Source organism: Coregonus lavaretus (assembly GCF_964263955.1).
Source record: "Coregonus lavaretus genome assembly, chromosome: 18".
Taxonomy (NCBI): domain Eukaryota; kingdom Metazoa; phylum Chordata; class Actinopteri; order Salmoniformes; family Salmonidae; genus Coregonus; species Coregonus lavaretus.
The window spans coordinates 41,773,167-41,798,883 of NC_140005.1; the positions used below are offsets into that span (position 1 = coordinate 41,773,167).

The 25,717-nt window shown below is 44.4% G+C and overlaps 1 protein-coding gene across 1 annotated transcript in view; it reads left to right on the forward strand.

The window, feature by feature from the left end:
- Positions 1 to 25,717, forward strand: part of foxn3 (forkhead box N3) — an 83,320-nt gene that overhangs the window by 23,458 nt on the left and 34,145 nt on the right. The window contains 1 exon segment of the mRNA XM_084182101.1: positions 24,536 to 24,603. Coding sequence (XP_084038227.1) covers positions 24,536 to 24,603 — 68 coding nt within the window.

The following is a 25,717-nucleotide window of genomic DNA, read 5'->3' on the forward strand; positions in this document are numbered from 1 at the left end:
ACAGTTTGCGTTTGTTTACGTATGTGTGTATCAAGAAGAGTTAGCGCAGCAGCTTAGAGCATGCCAGCAATGACTGAAAGGGAGAGAAAAAGATAGTCCCCTCTGTGCTGCTACTCCACACGGGCACTGACCAGGCTGATCTCTAGAAATAGACTTTGATTTCGGACGTTTCAAAAGGTCCTGAGAACGTCTATATATGCTTTACTCGGCTCTCACCCCACAAATGTACAACTATTGTCACTATTGCACTGGCGCCAACTCATGAGGCTCAGAGGCGAAGGGTGCTGTTCTGACCACTGCACCACGGCAGTTCACAATGCTCTAGCAAGCCGGGAGAATACTTGATGGTTAGTTTGTTTTTTAAGCCTTTCCCAAAACATAGCCCTAACCTTAACCACTCTGAAATAATACCTAAACGTAACCCTTTGAATTGTTTCTGTTTTAAACCTGTAACCACGCGGAATTAACCGTGTAACCACGTGCAATGAATGCGTCAAAAATAGACATTTATCCATAATTAGTCCAATTTCGAAGTGAAACTATGAGATCTTGTTGGCCTAGACAGGGCTGCATTCCTTCATTCTTTCTTTCACTTTCTCTCTCTCTCTCTCTGTCTCTCTCTCTCTCTCTCTCTCTCTCTCTCTCTCTCTCTCTCTCACTCACTCACTCACTCTTTCTCTCTCCGTACTGAACAGCTGGTCTGGCCGAGGCTCTCCGCTGAGCATTTGCCCTTGCCGGGTGATTATAGTCGCCGTTGCTGCGGCAACAGCGACACCTCCACGGCAATGCGTAACCGAAGGAGAGGCAGGTGCGGTTGCATCACCGTGGCAATTTGTTGCCTGGCAAAAAGGACAGGCCATTAGTGTGCAAAATAAGCCATCGTCAAGGCAACACATGGGCTCACCATGGCAACAGCAGATGGCTTGGAGCCTATTCTGGGGTTGTGTGTGTGTGTGTGTGTGTGTGTGTGTGTGTGTCTGTGTCAGTCGTTAGCTACCTACTTTTGTGCATGTTCATGAGAAACCATAGAAGCGTGAATTATGGGAGATGACAAGAGGAGGGCGACTCGCTGGAGGAGATTAATTTTAGATGGAGAGAAAGAGGGAGGAGAGGAGAGGATATGGAGGAGAGCTATACACACGCACGCAAGCCCGTACGCATGCGCTCGCACACACACACACACACTGCCGAGAGCTAACAGTTAACCAGACTTTCTGCTTCTGTGAACAAGGAGTGTTCAGCCCTGAGACGGGAAAAACAAAGCACACAAACAAGGAAACAGGAGGACTAACGCTGTGTGTGTGTGGTGTTGTTTTCTCTGGTTACTGTGGTTTGTGTATGTTGAAAGTCTTCTTTCATTCCACAACTACTGTTTTCTTGACATGTACCTCCAGAAGTTGAATCTTTTTTATATTTCATGTTTTTATATCTCTGCTTAGGTCTTAATTTTCTTTACTGAATTCTTTCATTGTCATGCTCCCAAGGGAGTGGAACTTTTCCATCGCTTTTGCAATAGTTTTTTCAATGTGTTTGGGTTAGTTAATGGTTATGTTAGCGTTATGTAAAGGTTTGTGATGGTCATGTCTAGTGTGGATGCTTGTGTGGCATGTTGTTTTGGTCTTGATTTATGGTTTAGTTATAATGTATCAGTCTCCCCTGTCGGCAGCCTGACAACACTACAGTCGTGGTCAAAAGTTTTGAGAATTACACAAGTATTGGTCTTCACAAAGTTTGCTGCTTCAGTGTTTTTAGATATTTTTGTCAGATGTTACTATGGTATATTGAAGTATAATTACAAGCATTCCATAAGTGTCAAAGGCTTTTATTGACAAGTCAATATTTGCAGTGTTGACCCTTCTTTTTCAAGACCTCTGCAATCCGCCCTGGCATGCTGTCAATTAACTTCTGGGCCACATCCTGACTGATTGCAGACCATTCTTGCATAATCAATGCTTGGAGTTTGTCCGAATTTTTGGGTTTTTGTTTGTCCGCCTGCCTCTTGAGGATTGACCACAAGTTCTCAATGGGATTAAGGTCTGGGGAGTTTCCTGGCCATGGACCCAAAATGTCAATGTTTTGTTCCCCGAGCCACTTAGTTATCACTTTTGCCTTATGGCAAGGTGCTCCATCATGCTGGAAAAGGCATTGTTCGTCACCAAACTGTTCTTGGATGGTTGGGAGAAGTTGCTCTCGGAGGATGTGTTGGTACCATTCTTTATTCATGGCTGTGTTCTTAGGCAAAATTGTGAGTGTGCCCACTCCTGTGGCTGAGACATGAATGGCCTCAGGATGCTTTACTGTTGGCATGACACAGGACTGATGGTAGCGCTCACCTTGTCTTCTCCGGACAAGCTTTTTTCCGGATGCCCCAAACAATCGGAAATGGGATTCATCAGAGAAAATGACTTTACCACAGTCCTCAGCTGTCCAATCCCTGTACCTTTTGCAGAATATCAGTCTGTCCCTGATGTTTTTCCTGGAGAGAAGTGGCTTCCTCGCTGCCCTTCTTGACACCAGGCCATCCTCCAAAGGTCTTTGCCTCACTGTGCGTGCAGATGCACTCACACCTGCCTGCTGCCATTCCTGAGGAAGCTCTGCACTGGTGGTGCCCCGATCCCTCAGCTGAATCAACTTTAGGAGACGGTCCTGGCGCTTGCTGGACTTTCTTGGGCGCCCTGAAGCCTTCTTCACAACAATTGAACCTCACTCCTTGAAGTTCTTGATGATCCGATAAATGGTTGATTTAGGTGCAATCTTACTAGCAGCAATATCCTTGCCTGTAAAGCCCTTTTTGTGCAAAGCAATTATCACGGCACATGTTTCCTTGCAGGTAACCATGGTTAACAGAGGAAGAACAATGATTTCAAGCACCACCCTCCTTTTAAAGCTTCCAGTCTGTTATTCTAACACAATCAGCATGACAGAGTGATCTCTAGCTTTGTCCTTGTCAACACTCTCACCTGTGTTAACGAGAGAATCACTGACATGATGTCAGCTGGTCCTTTTGTGGCAGGGCTGAAATGCAGTGGAAATGTTTTTTGGGGATTAAGTTCATTTTCATGGCATATTTTGCAATCCATCTGATCACTCTTCGTAACATTCTGGAGTATATGCAAATTGTCATCATAAAAACTGAGGCAGCAGACTTTGTGAAAATTTATATTTGTGTCATTCTCAAAACTTTTGACCACGACTGTACACCTTAGTGTTAGGTAATGGTGGGTGACAGCTCAATAGAAAATACTCTCTGGAGTTTCCCCAATGTGTCATTTCTCTCTCTCTGTGTGTGTGTGGTGTGTGCGCGCGCGTGCGTGCGTGTCTGAAATGAATCAAGTCAGAGACAATGGTCCACTGCCTATCAAAATAGGCACTTCACTATATGGAGTTTCTCCTCTCTCTCTCGCTGTGACCAGAGCGGTGAGGCTGGATGTGTGGGCGTCCATGCTAGTTTGCAAGATCAGAAATGAAACGTGAGTAAAGGAGTGTTGCAGGAGTCCCTGGCACCAGCAGGTTCTTAGATTAGCTAAAGAGGATTGTGTCTGCTGCCTGTAGGGCGCGGGGCAGCAAGGGAAAGTGGTGGGCAATAGGATTGGAAATAAGATTATGGGAATCAAGAAAAAGGGTTAAAGAAAGGCTGGGGCATGGAGAGGAGGGAGGAGAGAGGGAGAGTGAGGGGAATAGAGAGAGAAAGTGGGGGAGACGGAGAGAAGGACAAACAGACTTAGCAAAAGAGTAGAGAAGGACACAGAACGATAGACACGGGGAGAAGGAAAGAGTTACAGAGAGAGGTATTGAGAAGAGAGAGTTAGAGACAGTGGTGTAAAGAACTTAAGTAAAAATACTTTAAAGTACTACTTAAGTACTTTACTTTACTATTCATATTTTTGGGCACTACGTTCATCCACCTCTGGCCTGCTAGCTCCCCTACCTCTACAGAAGCACAGTTCCCGCTCAGCCCAGTCAAAGCTATTTGCTGCTCTGGCACCCCAATGGTGGAACAAGCTCCCACACGACGCCAGGACAGTGGAGTCACTGACCACCTTCCGGAGACACTTGAAACCCTACCTCTTTAAGGAATACCTGGAATAGTATAAAGTAATCCTTCTACCCCACCCCCCCATAAAAAAAGAAGAAGAAAAAAAAGTGGTTGTCCCACTGGCTATCATAAGTTGAATGCACCAATTTGTAAGTCGCTCTGGATAAGAGCGTCTGCTAAATGATGTAAATGTAAATGTAGAAGGATAGGAAAATGGTCAAATTCACGCACTTATCAATAGAACATCCCTGGTCATCCCTGCTGCCTCTGATCTGGCAGACTCACTAAACACACATGCTTCATTTGTAAATGGTGTCCCGAGTGTTTGAGATAGCCCCTGGCTATCCGTAAATTAAAAAAACAAGAAAATGGTGCTGTCTGGTTTGCCTGATATAAGGAATTTGAAATGATTTATACTTTTACTCTTGATACTTAAGTATATTTTAGCAATTACATTTACTTTTGATACTTAAGTATATTTAAAATCAAATACTTTTAGACATTTACTCTAGTAGTATTTTACTGGGTGACTTACATTTTTACTTTAGTCATTTTCTATTAAGGCATCTTTACTTTTACTCAAGTATGACAATTGGGTACTTTTTCCACCACTGGTTAGAGAGGAGGACAGAAAACGAGGGATGGATAGAGAGAGAGTGAAGGAGAGGATTGTGCCAGAAGCCCATGTGTTTCTCATAAAAACACAAACAAAGAATGCTGTGCTTGCTGGCCTCCTGTGGTGTACACAAATGTTAGCACTGCGCTCTCTAGTTCCACTCTGCTCTGCTCTACTGCATCCAAACACCCCCTCTCTCCTCATCCCAGACCTAGTACTTACTGACACACACAAACACACAACAACACACTTGTTGTGTCAAATCAAATCACATTTTATTTTTCACATGTGCCGAAAACAACAGGTGTAGGCTTTAACGTGAAATTCTTGCTTACAAGCCCTTTCCCAACAATGCACAGTTAAAAAATTATGAAAATTAGCAAATAAAAATAGAAAATAGTAATACAATAAATAAGTAACAATAACAAGGCTACAGTGCATTCGGAAAGTATTCGTTACAGCCTTATTCTAAAATTGAATGAATATTATTTTTTTCTCATCAATCTACACACAATACCCCATAATGACGAAGCAAAAACAGTTTTTTATCAATTTTTGCAAATTGATAATTTTTGCAAAAAACTGAAATACCTTATTTACGTAAGTATTCAGACCCTTTGCTATGAGACTCGAAATTGAGCTCAGGTGCATCCTGTTTCCAATTATCATCCTTGAGATGTTTCTACAACTTGATTGGAGTCCACCTGTGGTAAATTCAATTGATTGGACATGATTTGGAAAGGCACACACCTGTCTATATATGGTCCATCAGTTGACAGTGCATGTCAGAGAAAAAACCAAGCCATGAAGTCGAAGTAATTGTCCATAGAGCTCCGAGACAGGATTGTGTCGGGGCACATATCTGGGGAAGGATACCAACACATTTCTGCAGCACTCCACCAATCAGGCCTTTATAGTAGAGTGGCCAGATGGAAGCTACTCCTCGCTAAAAGGCACATGACAGCCTGCTTGGAGTTTGCCAAAAGGAAACAAGATTCTCTGGTCTAATGAAACCAAGATTGAACTCTTTGGCCTGAATGTCAAGCATCACGTCTGGACGAAACCTGGCACCATCCCTATGGTGAAGCATGGTGGTAGCAGCATCATGCTGTTGGGATGTTTTTCAGCGGCAGGTACTGGGAGACTTGAATGGAGGGGAAGATGAATGGAGCAAAGTACAGAGAGATCCTTGATGAAAACCTACTCCATAGTGCTCAGGACCTCATACTGGGGCGAAGGTTCACCTTCCAACAGGACAACGACCCTAAGCACACAGCAAAGTCAACTCAGGAGTGGCTTCGGGACAAGTCTCTGAATGTCCTTGAGTGGCCCAGCCATAACCCGGACTTGAACCCGATTGAACATCTCTGGAGAGACCTGAAAATAGCTGTGCAGCGACGCTCCCCATCCAACCTGACAGAGCTTGGGAAGATCGGCAGAGAAGAATGGGAGAAACTCCCCAAGTACAGGTGTGCCAAGCTTGTAACGTAATACCCAAGACGACTTGAGGCTGTAATCGCAGCCAAAGGTGCTTCAACAAAATACTGAGTAAAGGGTCTGAATACTTACGTAAATGTAATATTTCATTTATTAATTTTTTTATTATACATTTGCAAAAATGTTGAACGATCTGGTTATGCGTTGTCATTATGGAGTATTGTGTGTAGATTGACATGAGAAAAAACAAACAATGTAATCAATTTTAGAATGAAGCTGTTATCACGATCGTTATATACAGCTGTCTCTGATTGGGAACCACCCTGGCCAACATAGAAACTAAACGATCTAGAACACAACATAGAAAACTATAACATAGAAAAATCCACACCCTGTCTCAACATATAAGAGTCCCCAGAGCCAGGGCGTGACAGTACCCCCCAAAGGCGCGGACTGCGACCGCGCCAACCAAACACAAGAGGGTAGGGGCTGGGTGGACATTCCGCCTCGGAGGCGGATCCGGCTCCGGGCGTGACCACCACACTCTCTCTACCCCCCCGTTACGCCCCTGGTCTGGTCTGGCCCCGCTGACCGGAGCTGGACTAAACACCGGTGGAGCTGATTGCTCTGGCTCCGGCGTGGAGCAGCTGACCGGTGCCGGACCAGGCACCGGTGGAACAGGCACGGACCGTGCCGGACTGACGACGCGCACCACTAGCTTGGTGCGGGGAGCAGGAATGGGCCGGACCGGGCTGACGACGCGCACCACTGGCTTGGTGCGGGGAGCAGGAACGGGCCGGACCGGGCTGACGACGCGCACCATAGGCTTGGTGCGGGGAGCAGGAACGGGCCGGACCGGGCTGACGATGTGCACCACTGGCTTGGTGCGGGGAGCAGGAACGGGCCGGACCGGGCTGACGACGCGCACCATTGGCTTGGTGCGGGGAGCAGGAACAGGCCGGACCGGGCTGGCGACGCGCACCACTGGCTTGGTGCGGGGAGCAGGAACGGGCCGGACCGGGCTGACGACGCGCACCATTGGCTTGGTGCGGGGAGCAGGAACGGGCCGGACCGGGCTGACGACGCGCACCATTGGCTTGGTGCGGGGAGCAGGAACAGGCCGGACCAGGCTGACGACGCGCACCATTGGCTTGGTGCGGGGAGCAGGTACAGGCCGGACCGGGCTGATGACGCGCACCACTGGCTTGGTGCGGGGAGCAGGAACGGGCCGGACCGGGCAGACGCCCCGCACCATTGGATTGGTGCGGGGAGCAGGAACAGGCCGGACCGGGCTGGCGACACGCACCACAGGCTTAGTGCGGGGAGCAGGCACGGGCCTGACCGTACTGGGAACACACACCACTGGCCTTGTGCGGGAATCAGGAACGGGCCGGACCGGACTGGTGAAACACCACTTGCTTGGTGCGAGGAGCGGGACTGGTTTTCCTCATAAACCTCCGCTCCCTCTGCTGCCTAACCAGTTCCTCTCGCCGTGCCTCCACACTCTCCTTCTCCCTCGTGACCAGTAGCCCCCGTAACCTGGCGGCCTCCTCTGCTAACCGGCTGAACCGCTCTATCGCGGCCTCCTGCTGCCTCGTCGTCCACGGCGTGAGCCCCCCACTAATTTTTTTTTGGGCTTGTCTCTCCCCCGTGCTCAAGGCCTCCATCCCTCTTGCCAGACTCTCACTCATCTCCTCCCAAGTCCATCCTCTCTCCTCGTCACGCTGCTTGATCCAGTCGAGGTGGGATCTTCTGTCACGATCGTTATAAGATGAAGCGGACCAAGGTGCAGCGTGATATGCGTACATTCCTTTATTGCAGTACACAACACGAACCAAAACAACAAAACAAACGATACGTGAAGTCCTGGGTTGAACACAAACCTTCCGGAACAAGATCCCACAATAAACATGTGCTAACAGGCTGCCTAAGTATGGGCCCCAATCAGATACAACAAGCTACAGCTGTTTCTGATTGGGAACCACCCTGGCCAACATAGAAACTAAACGATCTAGAACACAACATAGAAAACTATAACATAGAAAAATCCACACCCTGGCTCAACATATAAGAGTCCCCAGAGCCAGGGCGTGACAGCTGTAACGTAGCAAAATGTGGAAAAAGTCAAGGGGTCTGAATACTTTCTGAATTAACAGCATTCTCACATACAGTTGAAGTCGGAAGTTTAGCCAAATACATTTCAACTCAGTTTTTCATAATTCCTGACATTTAATCCTAGTAAAAAATTCCCTGTCTTAGGTCAGTTAGGATCACCACTTTATTTTAAGAATGTGAAATGTCAGAATAATAGTAGAGAGATTTATTTATTTCAGCTTTTATTTATTTAATCACATTCCCAGTGGGTCAGAAGTTTACATACACTCAATTAGTATTTGGTAGCATGGCCTTTAAATTGTTTAACTTGGGTCAAACGTTTCGGGTAGCCTTCCACAAGCTTCCCACAATAAGTTGGGTGAATTTTGGCCCATTCCTCCTGACAGAGCTGGTGTAACTGAATCAGGTTTGTAGGCCTCCTTGCTCGCACACGCTTTTTCAGTTCTGTCCACAAATGTTCTATAGGATTGAAGTCAGGGCTTTGTGATGGCCACTCCAATACCTTGACTTTGTTGTCCTTAAGCCATTTTGCCACAACTTTGGAAGTATGCTTGGGGTCATTGTCCATTTGGAAGACCCATTTGTGACCACGCTTTAACTTCCTGACTGATGTCTTGAGATGTTGCTTCAATATATCCACATAATTTTCCTTCCTCATGATGCCATCTATTTTGTGAAGTGCACCAGTCCCTCCTGCAGCAAAGCACCCCCACAGCATGATGCTGCCACCCCCGTGCTTCATGGTTGATATGGTGTTCTTTGGCTTGCAAGCAACCCCCTTTTCCCTCCAAACATAACGATGGTCATTATGGCCAAACAATTCTATTTTTGTTTCATCAGACCAGAGGACATTTCTCCAAAAAGTATGATCTTTGTCCCCATGTGCAGTTGCAAACCGTAGTCTGGCTTTTTTATGGCGGTTTTGGAGCAGTGGCTTCTTCCTTGCCGAGTGGCTTTTCAGGTTATGTCGATATAGGACTCGTTTTACTGTGGATATAGATACTTTTGTACCTGTTTCCTCCAGCATCTTCACAAGGTCCTTTGCTGTTGTTCTGGGATTGATTTGCACTTTTCGCACCAAAGTACGTTCATCTCTAGGAGACAGAACGCATCTCCTTTCTGAGCAGTATGACGGCTACGTGGTCCCATGGTGTTTATACTTGCGTACTATTATTTGTACAGATGAACGTGGTACCTTCAGGCGTTTGGAAATTGCTCCCAAGGATGAACCAGACTTGTGGAGGTCTACAATTTTTTTTCTGAGGTCTTGGTTGATTTCTTTGGATTTTCCCATGATGTCAAGCAACGAGGCACTGAGTTTGAAGGTAGGCCTTGAAATACATCCACAGGTACACCTCCAATTGACTCAAATGATGTCAATTAGCCTATCAGAAGCTTCTAAAGCCATGACATCATTTTCTGGAATTTTCCAAGCTGTTTAAAGGCACCGTCAACTTAGTGTATGTAAACTTCTGCTCACTGGAATTGTGATACAGTGAATTATAAGTGAAATAATCTGTCTGTAAACAATTGTTGGAAAAATTACTTGTGTCATGCACAAAGTAGATGTCCTAACCGACTTGCCAAAACTATAGTTTGTTAACGAGAAATTTGTGGAGTGGTTGAAAAACAAGTTTTAATGACTCCAACCTAAGTGTATGTAAACTTCCGACTTCAACTGTAGGTATTCCTCTTGTCGAGGTGGGAGAGAGCAATGTGGAATACAATATATATTGCAACATCTGTGGATCTGTTGTGGTGGTATGCAAATTTGAATTGGTCCAGGGTGTCTGGGATGATGGTGTTGATATGTGCCATGACCAGCCTTTCAAAGCATTTCAGGGTTACAGATGTGAGTGCTATGGGACGATAGTCATTTAGGCAGGTTACCTTTCAGTTCTTAGGAACAGGGACAATGGTGGTCTGCTTGAAACATGTTGAGATTACAGACTGGGACAAGGAGATGAAAATGTGCTTGAAGACACTTGCCAGCTGGTCTGCGCATGCTCAGAGAACGCGCCCTTGTATTCTGTCTGGCCCAATGGCCTTGCGAGTGTTAACCTGTTTAAAAGTCTTACTCACATCGGCCACGGAGAGCGAGTTAATGCAGTCATCTGGGACAGCAGTGGCTCTAATGCCTGGCTCAGTGTTTGCCTCGAAGCGAGCATAGAAGTCATTCTGCTCGTGTGGGAGGTTTGCGTCACTGGGCAACTCACGGTTGGGTATCCCTTTTGTAATCCGTTATAGTCTGCAAATACTGCCATATCCGACGAGTGTCAGAGCCGGTGTAGTAGGATTCTGTCTTAGTCCTATATTGACCTTTTCCATGTTTGATGGCTCGTCAGATGTCGTAGTGGGCTTTCTTGTAAGCCTCAATGTCCGTGTCCCGTTCATTGAAAGCGGCAGCTTTAGCCTTTAGCTCGGCTCGGATACTGCCTGTAATCCATGGCTTTTGGTTAGGGTACGTACGTACGGTCGGTCACTGTGGAGACGACATCATCGATGCACTTATTGATGAAGCCTTTGACTGATGTGGTAAACTCTTTAATGTTATCTAATGAATCCCTGATTATTTCCAGTCCGTGTTAGCGAAGCAATGTTGTAGCTTAGTGTCTGCTTTGTCGGACCACTTCCGTACTGAGCTTCCTGTTTGAGTTTTTGCTTTTAATCAGGAAGCAGGAGGATGGAGTCATGGTCTGATTTGCCAAAGGGATGGCGAAGTAGGACCATGTATGCGTTTCTGTGGTTAGAGTAAAAGTGTGTCTGCCAGTTTCACTTCTTTTCAACAGTGTGTCATGTCTGTAGACTTAGGGATGGATCCTGAGTTGTGGCACTAAGCTCCATCTTTTGTGTGAATCTGGCATTCTTGTCAAAGGGAGATTTGGGAGGAATTAAATCAAATGCTATTTGTCACGTGCTTCGGAAACAACATGTGTAGACTAACAGTGAAACGCTTACTTACAGGCCCTTCCCAACAATGAGAGAGAGAGAAAAAAAGATAAATAATATAAAAATATAAAAATAATAACACAAAGAATATATACACAATTAGTAACGATAACTTGGCTATATACACAGGGTATCAGTACCGAGTCGATGTGTGGTGGTACGAGGTAATTGAGGAAGATATGTACATATAGTTAGGGATAAAGTGACTAGGCAACAAGATAGTTGTTGCCTAGTCACCAGTCAAAACTGTTCGCTGCTCTGGCACCCCAATGGTGGAACAAGCTCCCTCACGACGCCAGGACAGCGGAGTCACTCACCACCTTCCGGAGACATTTGAAACCCCACCTCTTTAAGGAATACCTGGGATAGGCTAAAGTATTCCTTCTAACCCCCCCCCCCCCCCCCCCAAATTGTAAAGTGGTTATCCCACTGGCTATAGGGTGAACGCACCAATTTGTGAGTCGCTCTGGCTAAGAGCGTCTGCTAAATGACGTTAATGTGCCCTTGAGCAAGGCACTTAACCCTAATTGCTCCTGTAAGTCGCTCTGGTTAAGAGCGTCTGCTAAATGACTAAAATGTAAATGTAAAATGTAGATAATTAACAGTAACAGCAGCGTATGTGATGAGTCAAAAAAGTTAGTGCAAAAAGGGTCAGTTGTGAGTTCCACGTGCATGTTTGATGTTAGGATTCTGCCTTTAGTTAACACACACACATGTGTGCACGCACAGACACACACACAGATCCACTTCTTAGAGAGGCTTCCAAAGCTGTATAGGGTCACTTCCGTCAAAACAGTAACAGCTGTTTCCATGTTACCGTGAAGCTCCTGGTTCAAGACTATCTCATGTCACTCTATACCTTTGAAACTCAGTTGATGTTGCCCTACAGAAGAAAATCCAACCTTCATAGCCTGGAACCAGATCTGTTTGTGCTGTCTTGCCAAGTCCTATGGTCATTGTCACTCCAAACAATACAGATCTAGGAGCAGGCTACAAGCTTTAGCCGAGATGATAGCGTTACTATGCACTACACCCTTTGTGGGTTTGCAGTTCAGTTCCTCTGCTGAAATACAGTTATTGAAAAAGCTACGGCCGTAGTTCTCACACAAGTTATTTCTTCTAAATTACCATCTGACCTAACCTACAACCAAACCAAACTCTTTCTTAAAGGTGAAGTCTAAGTTATTGCCAACTCAGGGCTTATTTCTTTAGGAGTACAGAAAACAGAAATTACAGACCACAGAGACTATTTCTGTCTATCTTGTTGATGCTAGCTGTAGTATGAGTTTATGTAGCGAGGTAGGGAAAAGATAGCAGAGCGAAAAGGAGATGTCAAAAGCCCATCCATGTTTGCATTTTTCCGTCCTCACAGCTGAATTGAACGAAATGCTGGGCTCAACTGACACTACCAGGCATGCTGTTACCATGACAACACATACCTGGGTGGTAACACGACGCCAAGCATATGTGGACTGGGACTATGAACACTGGGCTGGCCCCTGGTGAACTAACCTAAGAACACAGCTGAACCACGGCTACTGTATCCCTCCACCTACTGTACTGTACACTGGGTCCAATTGATATTGTGACTTTAATTTCAGTCTCAAAGAAAGTTAATAACTTGCAAATTAATAAGGGTCTGTAGATTTTGTGGAGCAATGGTTAAGTCAGTGCAAACTTTATGTCACATACACGAACATGCACGCACACACACACACATACACGCACGAATGCACACACACACACACATACACTTTTCAACAGAGCCCTCTCTATTTCAGGCGTAGGGGAAAGTAGGGCCCTGTGACTGTGAGAGAGACTCAGCTCTGTAGGAAAACAAAGAGGCTTTTTAAACTTGTGGCAAAGCTTCTGGACCTAGTACAGTCATGTACTAATGTCTCTGTATAATGTAGGCTTATACTACACTATGTCACTGTATAATGTTGGCTTATACTACACAGTGGCGGTCGGTGCTGTTTAAGATTAGGGAGGACGATTGTTTTTTTATGGGCATGGCCTTATTTCTATTACAGCATATTGGATGACTGTCATTCATATTCCATTCAATGTAACATCGATAGGTTTAGGCTACTGCATGATACTCGAATGTTCCCTATATCCATCATGAGGCTGCTACAACGTAGCCTACGAATGAAAGTTTATAACGCAGGTGCACAGGTCGTGGGACGAATTGGAGAAATCAAGGTGACAGACACTTACCAAGTTTCCATCCAACCTTTTTATGCGAGTAAAGTACATGTCGGATATTCTGGTGAGATGATAATCGATGCTTGGCTGCCGTTTGACCCCAAAAAATGATGTCTCTTTTTTGTCCATAATAATAATCTCATCATGTAAGCTATACAGGTGCTCTTAGCCAACAGCGCGCAGTTAGCGCTGTGGGCTAGAGCTTATGTGCCAACACCAGAGTGGGCACACTCACTATATAATGCCACATTTTTGGTGAGAAAACCATCAGTAGAGTTCAACTTGTATTTTTTATTTGGTACATGGAAATGTAACCGCAAAAGGTATTTTTATGTGGACTACGTCATCACGCACAGCCTTATATCTGCAACAGTTAATTTGATGGAAACACATCTCTGGTGAGAAAATGCGCATGTTTTCATGTGGATTTTAGAATATTTGCATGAAAATCTGTCGCCAATTGGATGGAAACCTAGCTAGTGACACTTTCAATACCACCTTGCACACTCTTGCCTGCATCTAACTGATCTAGGGTGTAATCATTAGTCCAAACAGTTGCAAACAAGCTTCTATTGGACAAATTGAAAGTGAAATAAATAATCTGAAATATAGCTAGCTTGCTCTTGCTCTCACTCTCTCTCTCTCTCTCTGCTGCTTCTCCTTAATTTTTGAAGAAATGAATTTGTTAAAAACTGTTCAACTATTGTCTTTCTCTCTCTGAGTCAACTACTCACCACATTTTATGCACTGTAGCTAGCTATAGCTTATGCTTTCAGTACTAGAGTCATTCTCTGATCCTTTGATTGGCTGGACAACATGTCAGTTCATGCTGCAAGAGCTCTCATAGGTTGGAGGACGTCCTCTGGAAGTTGTCATAATTACTGTGTAAGTCTAAGGAAGGTGGTGAGAACCATGAGCCTCCTAGGTTTTTATTGAAGTCAATGTACCTAGAGGAGGACGGAAAATAGCTGTCCTCCGGCTACACCATGGTGCTACCCCAGAGAGTGATGTTGAGGCTACTGTAGACCTTCATTGCGAAACAGTGTGTTTTAATCAGTTATTTGGTGACGTGAATATATTTAGTATAGTTTTATCTAAAACATGATAACTTTTATAAGGTTGCATTATTTATTTTGTATGTATTTGTTTTGGTACTTTTTACCTATTTTTTTCCTCCCCAATTGGTAGTTACAGTCTTGTCCCATCGCTGCGACTCCCGTACGGACTCAGGAGAGGCGAAGGTCGAGAGCCATGCGTCCTCCGGAACATGACACCGCCAAGCCGCGCTGCTTCTTGACACACTGCTCACTTAACCTGGAAGCCAGCCGCACCAATGTGTTGGAGGAAACACTGTACAGCTGGCGACCGAAGTCAGCGTGTATGCGCCCGGCTGCAACAAGGAGTCGTCCCTCAACCAATTCAAAGACAGTACAGTATGAAGATAGGCTAAAATTGCTTAAAATGTATTCTCCAATAGAAATCCCTGATCACACTTGTAGGCGATGTCATGGTGACGTTAGCTAGCTAAGCTCATGCGTAGAAACACGCCATCTGGTGTAACTGTTGTCTCGCGCCGAACTGAGGATGTGCAGGCCGTCAAATCAAAGGCACTCCTTCGATATAAAGTTGTTTTTCATGAAAATGAAAACGTGTCAGTTTGTCACTTTCACGAGGTTGGAGTAATAACATGTTCAACTACTTAAGCCATTGGCTCGATTCTAGGTTGTGCCTTTAGATTTCGAGAAAATGTTCAACTAAGGAAGAATCTTTCCCTTCTCTCATTGACTTCTCAAACCCCAAACCCCCTGCCTGCTCTGTTTGGTCTGTTTCGCAAGCGTTCCCGGAAGTCTCGCGATATTGTGCCTCTGGGTTTAGAAACTCTGTGACCGATCTGTCTTGTAGGATATGGAACTCATATTCAAAGTTGAATATTGAGCATCCGCCATTCAAAAAATGAAAACATAGTTCCTAATTTTGAATATCACTGCACTCTTGTATAACTCTCCATGAAATAGGCAGAATAACTAGCTAGCTAAATTATTAAAATGTTGTGACAGAGATTTAATAGTTGGTGGCTATCTCCTGCACAAATTCTGTGCAAGGACGTTGGTCACAGGTGCAGTGTCTTGGTCAGCTGTGTAGCTAACTGTTTTTTTTATGTCTGTGGTTGTAGCTAGTTAGCTTACTGACATAGCTAGCGAGCTAGTCAACTAACTCTTCCTTCACTGACATAAAAAGCTTGCTTAGCCCGTTCAAATTACCCTGAAGTTGTAGACATGTTTAGCTAGCACAGACTGGAAAATGTTCCGGGATTCTTCCGATGGCATTGAGGAGTACACCACATCAGTCACTGGCTTCATCAATAAGTGCATTGATGACGTCATCCCCACAGTGACCGTACGTACATACCCCAACCAGAAGCCATGGATTACAGGCAACATCCGCACTGAGTTAAAGGGTAGAACTGCCGCTTTCAAGGAGTGGGACTCTAACCTGGACGCTTATAAGAAATCCCTCTATGCCCTCCGACGAACCATCAAACAGGCAAAGCGTCAATACAGGACTAAGATTGAATCATACTACACCGGCTCCGACGCTCGTCGGATGTGGCAGGGCTTGCGAACTATTACAGACTACAAAGGGAAGCACAGCCATGAGCTGCCCAGTGACACGAGCATGCATGAGAGCATCAGCTGTTCCGGATAACTGTGTGATCACGCTCTCCGTAGCTGATGTGAGTAAGACCTTTAAACAGGTCAACATTCACAAGGCCGCAGGGCCAGACGTATTACCAGGACGTGTACTCCGAGCATGCGCTGACCAACTGGCAAGTGTCTTCAATGACATTTTCAACCTGTCCCTTACTAAGTCTGTAATACCAAAATTTTTCAAGCAGACCACCATAGTTCCTGTGGCCAAGAACACTACGGTAACCTGCCTAAATGACTACCGACCCGTGGCACTCGCGTCTGTAGCCATGAAGTGCTTTGAAAGGCTGTTCATGGCTCACATCAACACCATTATCCCAGAAACCCTAGACCCACTCCAATGTGTGTACCGCCCCAACAGATCCACAGATGACGCAATCTCTATTGCACTAACACTGCCCTTTCCCACCTGGACAAAAGGAACACCTTCTTGAGAATGCTATTCATTGACTACAGCTCTGCGTTCAACACCATAGTGCCCTCAAAACTCATCACTAAGCTAAGGACCCTGGGACTAAACACCTCCCTCTGCAACTGGATCCTGGACTTCCTGACGGGCCGCCCCCAGGTGGTAAGGGTAGGTAACAACACATCTGCCACGCTGATCTGCCACGCTGATCAACACATCTGCCACGACTCCAACACCATTATGTTTGCCGACGACACAACAGTGATAGGCCTGATCACCGACAACGATGAGAGACCTGGCCTTCCAGGACCTCTATACCAGGCGGTGTCAGAAGAATGCCCTAAAAATTGTCAAAGACTCCAGCCACCCTAGTCATAGACTGTTCTCTCTGCTACCGCACGGCAAGCGGTACTGGAGCGCCAAGTCTTGGTCCAAAAGGCTTCTTAACAGCTTCTACCCCCAAGCAATAAGACTCCTGAACAGCTAATCATATGGCTACTCGGACTATTTTACTGCTGCTCTTTTTCAATTTTAACTTAACACTTATTTTGCTTAAAACTGCGTTGTTGGTTAAGGGCTTGTAAGTAAGCATTTCACAAATAAAATGTGATTTGATTTGACTGTTATCAGAATCAGTCCGTAGATCAGCATGTTTCTCCGCGATCGTATCATTGGGAAAGCTAAGCACAGCAGCTGACTCGGGAGGCTACTGCTAGGCTGGACAATAGAACGAGTCAAAATTCACCCAAGTCTGAAAAACGGCCAAAGAATGTTGGCTGAGCTGGATTACTAGCGCAAGGCCATAGCAAATTAATTGAAACGAACCTTCGCTGAGCCTCTTCTGACTGGAGTGATGCTTAGAAATCCTTTTCCCCTAAATGGCACCCAAAAAAATTTCCCTTTTTATTTTACCACTACAATCTGTTCTTAGGATGAAACTGAAAAAGAACAACTCATGTAGAAAGTATACATCCGAACCTCGATGGTGTCAAGTGTGCTTACATCTGCGTAAAGAGGAAGTAGGGAAAAAATGTAAACTTCTGACTATTTCTGGTCTAGTGATTGATGACAGCAGAGCTTGCTGCCCAGACTTATAGTACCAGTCAAAAGTTTGGACACACCTACTCATTCAAGGGTTTTTCTTTATTTTTACTATTTTCGACATTGTAGAATAATAGTGAAGACTTCAAAACTATGAAATAACACATATGGAATCATGTAGTAACCAAAAAAATGTTAAACAAATGAAAATATAGTTTATATTCGAGATTCTTCAAATAGCCAGCCTTTGCCTTGATGACAGCTTTGCACACTCTTGGCATTCTCTCAACCAGTTTCATGAGGTAGTCACCTGGAATGCATTTCAATTAAAAGGTGTGCCTTCTTAAAAGTCAATTTGTTGAATTTCTTTCCTACTTAATGTGTTTGAGCCAATCAGTTGTGTTGTGACAAGGTAGGGGTGGTATACAGAAGATAGCCCTATTTGGTAAAAGACCAAGTCCATATTATGGCAAGAACAGCTCAAATAAGCAAAGAGAAACGACAGTCCATCATTCATTTAAGACATGAAGGTCAATACGGAAAATGTCAAGAACTTTGAAAGTTCTTTCAAGTGCAGTCGCAATAACCATCAAGCGCTATGATGAAACTGGTTCTCATGAGGACCGCCACCGGAATGGAAGACCCAGAGTTACCTCTGCCGCAGAGGATAAGTTAATTAGAGTTACCAGCCTCAGAAATTGCAGCCCAAATAAATGCTTCACAGAGTTCAAGTAACAGACACATCTCAACATCAACTGTTCAGAGGAGACTGTGTGAATCAGGCATTCATGGTCGATTTACTGCAAAGAAACCACTACTAAAGGACACCAATAAGAAGAAGAGACTTGCTTGGGCCAAGAAACATGAGCAATGGACATTAGACCGGTGGAAATTTGTCCTTGGGTCTTGAGTCCAAATGTCTTTGTGAGACGCGGTGTGGGTGAACGGATGATCTCCGCATGTGTAGTTCCCACCGTAAAGCATGGAGGAGGAGGTGTTATGGTGTGGGGGTGCTTTGCTGGTGACATTGTCTGTGATTTATTTAGAATTCAATGCACACTTAACCAGCATGGCTACCACAGCATTCTGCAGTGATACGCCATCCCATCTGGTTTGTGCTTAGTGGGACTATCATTTGTTTTTCAACAGGACAATGACCCAACACACCTCCAGGCTGTGTAAGGGCTATTTTACCAAGAAGGAGAGTGATGGAGTGCTGCATCAGATGACCTGGCCTCAACAATCCCCCGACCTCAACCCAATTGAGGTGATTTGGGATGAGTCGGACCACAGAGTGAAGGAAAAGCAGCCAACAAGTGCTCAGCATATGTGGGAACTCCTTCAAGACTGTTGGAAAAGCATTCCAGGTGAAGCTGGTTAAGAGAATGCCAAGAGTGTGCAAAGCTGTCATCAAGGCAAATGGTGGCTATTTGAAGAATCTAAAATATAAAAAATATTTTGATTTGTTTAACACTTATTTGGTTACTACATGATTCCATGTGTGTTATTTCATAGTTTTGATGTCTTCACTATTATTCTACAATGTAGAAAATAGTAAAAATAAAGAAAACCCCTTGAATGAGTAGGTGTGTCCACTCTTTTGACTGGTACTGTATATATTGCTAATTTCCAGTGTCTGTGTCCAGTGTCTGTGTTACTAGCATTTACTACATCCATTTTTGGATCCAAATCCATTTTTGAACTTATAAATGAATGATATCTACCCATTGATTCAGAAAATAATATAACTTATAAATGCCTCATGATCTTAGGTCAACTCTCATTCTCCATCAGAACCCAAAATACAAGCTTGTTTTAGTCCAATGTTTGTAAACAAACACTGTAAAGCATATATAGTTAACCATGTTTTTCGTTTACAAACATTGAAGTCAAACAAGCTTTTATTTTGGGTTCTAATGGGGTACAAGTTATAATCTTCAAGAATCAATGGGAAAATCCCTAGGTGAAAAATCTGTCGATGTGCCCTTGAGCAAGGCACTTAACCTTAATTGCTCCTGTATGTCGCTCTGGATAAGAGCGTCTGCGAAATGACTAAAATGTAAATGCAAAACATATTTTATGTTTTGCAATTCTGAGTAAGTACTACTTCAGTAAGGATATACACTTAATTCGGTGACCTTAGGTATAGAAACTTTGATTGGCTGATCAACACACTGCTTCAAAAAAAATTACTGCAAAATAATTCCAATAGATGGGGGCATAACACCACAAATTAAATTTCAGAAGATCGTATTCTCCCTGGATACACCACTCAAGTGTATTTTTCTTAATAATTCCTGAGATCAGTCTCAAACCTGCCCCACCTATCCCACGCCAATTGCTGGACTTTCACATAGACGTTACAAGGTCACACCCAGTTCAAACCACATTTGAAAAAAATTATAATAATGTGCCATGTTTATCAAGTGTTCTGCCTTGCAATAGTAAATACCATAAATTAACTAATAATAATAAAAAAACAGCAAATACTTACATAGGTTTTGATTTTAAAAAACAAACAATGAAAATGCTATTTAGTACACTAATGGTATTTACTAACATAATAGATTGCTAAAATAGTTTGCAAAAGTGTTCTAGGCTACCCTACCATAGAATTAGAGTTGTGGCTAGGATTACTATCTGTTCAGGGTTAGGGGTTACCATCTGTTCAGGGTTAGGGTTGGGGTTAATGCTAAAATAGGTTATACCTCGGGTTAGGGCTAGGGTTTTTAAGGCAAGAAACTGTATGGGTTTATAGCTCTCTTGCTCCTCCCCGTGGCCATATGCGGGTACTACATACCTCATTCGCGACACTTGCTGGGCTCATAATCTGAGGTAGCAACTGCGTCATATCTACAAATCAATGAGCTAGACTCATCCATTTGGTTGCAAGTCAGTGAACCTGTGCAGCATACGCTCAATTCGCCTAATAATGAACAGATTTCGACACATATCAAATTATCAGCTGTTTAGAAACAACAAAAATGGTCCAAAGATCTTTTAGTTCTTCATTCAAAAATGTACTTTGGCAGTTTAAATTGGCAACATCTTGAAAAAGAGGACACGGACACGCGTTTTGTTTAGGTTTTACACCTTTTTCTGAAAATAATATGTTAAACCATGTCCAGAACATTTTTCATTTTTAATGGCTAGGCGTAAGCCATCTCTTGCACCGTGGGTCAACACAACGTATACTCAGCCGAACAGTGAGATTGCGCATCAAGTAGCCATTACCGGAGGTAAACGTTCAAGGTTTACGTGGGTAAATCTCATTGCTAACAATGAGCTGGCATTGTGATACAGAACAGTATGCTTGGAATAGAAAGTTCGGAAGTTGAGTTGGTACCACGGTGCTCAATAGAACGAATAGGAGCTGGCAGGGTGAAAAATTCCCTAAAATAAGGCCTGTTTTTTCGCGATTACTTCAAAACTATGGCAAGCAGCTGGGACATACAGTGAGGGATAAAATTATTTGATCCCCTGCTGAAAAACGCATGCCAAAAATGTTATAAATTGATTTGCATTTTAATGAGGTAAATAAATATTTGACCCCCTCTCAATCAGAAAGATTTCTGGCCCCCAGGTGTCTTTTATACAGGTAATGAGCTGAGATTAGGAGCACACTCTTAAAGGGAGTGCTCCTAATCTCAGTTTGTTACCTGTATAAAAGACACCTGTCCACAGAAGCAATCAATCAATCAGATTCCAAACTCTCCACCATGGCCAAGACCAAAGAGCTCTCCAAGGATGTCAGGGACAAGATTGTAGACCTACACAAGGCTGGAATGGGCTACAAGACCATCGCCAAGCAGCTTGGTGAGAAGGTGACAACAGTTGGTGTGATTATTCGCAAATGGAAGAAACACAAAATAACTGTCAATCTCCCTCGGCCTGGGGCTCCATGCAAGATCTCACCTTGTGGAGTTGCAATGATCATGAGAACGGTGAGGAATCAGCCCAGAACTACACGGGAGGATCTTGTCAATGATCTCAAGGCAGCTGGGACCATAGTCACCAAGAAAACAATTGGTAACACACTACGCCGTGAAGGACTGAAATCCTGCAGCGCCCGCAAGGTCCTCCTGCTCAAGAAAGCACATATACATGCCCGTCTGAAGTTTGCCAATGAACATCTGAATGATTCAGAGGAGAACTGGGTGAAAGTGTTGTGGTCAGATGAGACCAAAATGGAGCTCTTTGGCATCAAATCAACTAGCCGTGTTTGGAGGAGGAGGAATGCTGCCTATGACCCCAAGAACTCCATCCCCACTGTCAAACCTGGAGGTGGAAACATTATGCTTTTTCTGCTAAGGGGACAGGACAACTTCACCGCATCAAAGGGACGATGGACGGGGCCATGTACCGTCAAATCTTGGGTGAGAACCTCCTTCCCCCAGCCAGGGCATTGAAAATGGATCGTGGATGGGTATTCCAGCATGACAATGATCCAAAACACACGGCCAAGTCAACAAAGGAGTGGCTCAAGAAGAAGCACATTAAGGTCCTGAAGTGGTCCTGAAGTGGTCTCCAGTGGTCTCCAGACCTTAATCCCATAGAAAATATGTGGAGGGAGCTGAAGGTTTGAGTTGCCAAACATCAGCCTCGAAACCTTAATGACTTGGAGAAGATCTGCAAAGAGGAGTGGGACAAAATCCCTCCTGAGACGTGTGCAAACCTGGTGGCCAACTACAAGAAACGTCTGACCTCTGTGATTGCCAACAAGGGTTTTGCCACCAAGTACTAAGTCATGTTTTGCAGAGGGGTCAGATACTTATTTCCCTCATTAAAATACAAATCAATTTATAACATTTTTCTGGATTTTTTTGTTGTTATTCTGTCTCTCACTGTTCAAATAAACCTACCATTAAAATGATAGACTGATCATTTCTTTGTTAGTGGGCAAACGTACAAAATCAGCAGGGGATCAAATACTTTTTTCCCTCACTGTACGGTAATATTATTAAACTGGGCTCCATGGCGGATGCAATGAACTAGTTTTTATCTAAACATTTCAATCACTGGCTCAGCTGTTTCCGGATAAATTTATGCTAGCTTTCGTGCCCATAGTCAAACTTCAGGAATTCTGCTCATTGACGCACAATAATCTTTAGCTAGATGTAAAATGGGGTGACTAAGACTTCCTCACCAATAAAACATCAATATTATTGGTTTAACTTAGATAATTCAGACAGTTTTGAGGCAGAAATTAGGTTCAGCAGACGATGTTGCCTAGGTAATATTTTTATGTTGTGGCAGCCCATTGTAGCCAGACTACTTTTCATCTATCCCATTATCCTATGCGAGATATGAGACAGATCAGTGCAGGCGGACTCAACGCGCTATCTGATGTAAGACAATTGGTAGAAGATCCCTTTTGAGTCCATGTAGAACCCTTTCTACAGAGGGTTCTACATGGAACCAAAAAGGGTTCTACCTAGAACCAAAAAGGGTTCTCCTATGGGGACAGCCGAAGAACCCTTTTGGAAACCTTTTTTCTAAGAGTGTAGTGGTGTTTAGTAGTTGGATGTCTCCAAACGAAATACATGAATACCAATACAGGAAAAAGGAAGTTGACGATGTTGTTTCGGTTGCCAGGTGACTAATATGCTAATGAGGCTGTTAGTCAGAAGGCTTCTGGCGAGAGAGACTGAAATATGTTTTAATCATACTCCAAAAAATGTGTGTGTGCCTGTGTGTTTGTATGCGTGTTTGTGATTGTTTGTCTGTGTGTGCCTGTGTGGCTCAGTGAGTGTGTTTGCCTATGTGTGTGTGTGTGTGTGTGTGTGTGTGTGTGTGTGTGTGTGCACATCTCAGCATTCAATGTCTCAGCATTCCGACACAGCTATAATTGAAAGTATCCGTTCTCTGTATGAAAAGTGGAGATGTGATGGCCCTCTCCTCTCTGCAGCTAAATTATCCCAAATTGTCAGGTCAGACCTAGCCATCTGTCATCGGCGTAGTGCCCTGCTTATCAGGAGATGGAGATGGAGAAGCAGGTCGCTCTGTGCTTGATTAAAGGTGCCTGTTGAACACGTCTTTTCTCTTCTCCTTCGCTCTCCACCGTTTAAATGAGATGTGTCTCTCTTTCTCAGGCAAAAGGAGATGTGTTTCAATGGCAACTCATCAAGTGTGTGTCTAAGCTGGTGGCGCACACACACGCACACACACACGCACACACACACACACACACACACACACACACACACACACACACACACACCGTTTTGGGGCTATAATGTGCTGTGCCTTCCTGCTCCACTGTTTGTTCTACAGCTCAATTAGTTAATATGGAGTAAGCAGATTAACATGGAGCATGGCAGGAGACGGCCTGGCTGTGGCGCTGCTATCTGCTGTGTGACAGGGTGTGTGTGTCTGTGTGCATGTGTGTGTGCCTCCCTATCTATGTGAGAGGATGGAGGACTCAGATGGAGCTCAGTGGAAGATCAGACTACCATCAGATTAGATCTGGGATAGCTCTGTCTGGTCTGAGAGAGAGGTAGAGGGAGAGGTAGAGTGAGAGAGGCAGGGAGAGCATAAGAGAGACAAAGGTGAGAGAGGATTAAGAGAGATAGAAAGGGGAGAGAGTGACAGACAGACAGACAAAGAGAGAAGAGTGATAGAGGGAGTAGGATAGAGAGAGAGAGCTGTGTCCAGTCCTTATCCCCTCGACTGCAGAGATAAAGGTATTAGGAGTCTGTTAACCCTTTCAACTCTTATCACACACTTCGACCCCACGCACTCACACAACCTCTCAGAGCAAAGTGGTGTGTGTTAGCGTGCGTATGTGTGTGTGTGCGTGCGTGTTTCGATGACTGCTCATGTGGTTACATTTAAAAGACCATGGTCTGTTTCTAGTGTGTAAGGGACTGGTTGAAACCACCTTGCTGTGTTTTGCATAGAGATTGAAGAAGTGCTGCTCCAGTGGAATATTGTACAGGGCTGTCATTTGAGCGAATTCAGTCTGAGGCTCTTCCTTACTCATGCTCTCTCTTCTTTCTCGCTCTCTTTTTCTGCAGCATGTCCAGTCCTCCTATATGGCCAGGGAGTCCCTTCTTCCGAAAAAATGGAGGAGTCCTCCTACAAGGTACCGTCACATAGACTTTAATATTATACGTTCTCATCTCACTCCCTCTCACTCCCCTCGGTGCACAGTGGGATGGACTGAAACCTCCCTCCTTCACTTTCTGATTCACGTCAAAGCTGCTGAAGTGATGTTGGTTCATTTGCATATGCTCTTTAGATATCATTAACCCAGTCTAACTCTCTCCTTCCTTCCTCTCTTACTCCATCCCTCTCTCTCTCTCTCTCTCTCTCTCTCTCTCTCTCTCTCTCTCTGTCTCTATCTCTATCTCTATCTCTATCTCTATCTCTATCTCTCTCTCTCTCTCTCTCTCTCTCTCTCTCTCTCTCTCTCTCTCTCTCTCTCTCTCTCTCTCTCTCTCTCTCTCTCTCTCTCTCTCTCTCTCTCTCGCTTTCTCTCTGTCTATCACCCTCTCTCCATGCAGGCACCTGGCTATATCACAATAGCCTTAACTCACACTGTATAGATCTGGCATTGGTTCTGCTCTTATAAAAAGGAGTGTCTCTAAATTTCGAGGTGGCTGCCTTTTTGTGTCTGATCCCCTCCTCTTTCTTTCATTCAGAAGTTCTTTTTTGGGAGGGGGGGATATAGGGATTCTGGCAACATCCCTTCAGCTGCTTCTTCCCTCTCTTCCTTGTTTTTCATTCTCTACTGTAATCCGATGGAATGTCTTTTTGTCCTTTCTTTCTCCTCCTCGCCCGCGGCGCTGGGTATTGAGAAGGGGTTTGGTGTATAAGTCGCCATTGTTCCTTTGTCTCTTGACCAGTTGATCAGTATTCCAAGCTCCTGCTACTCTGATACTGCACATGGTAATGGTGATGCACAGAGAACAGACCTTAATATGGCTATTGTGGAGCAACAGAAAAAGAGAGGGAGAGGCGGGAGAAGTGGGAAATTATCCCTTTTCCTGAGGACAATGCTGCAGTTTTTGAAACGGGAAGAAGGAAGAGGAGTTTTTGAAAGGAGGCATAAAGCTTCTAACTTATTGTTTTATCCCGAAGAGGGTAAATATATCTTTCCAAGAGTGTTTGATGATACGGAAAGGAAAAAAGTGTTAAAAAGAATGGGCAAATTATTCTACTGAAGTGGTCCAGTGTTCCGTTGAGGGTGTGGCTGT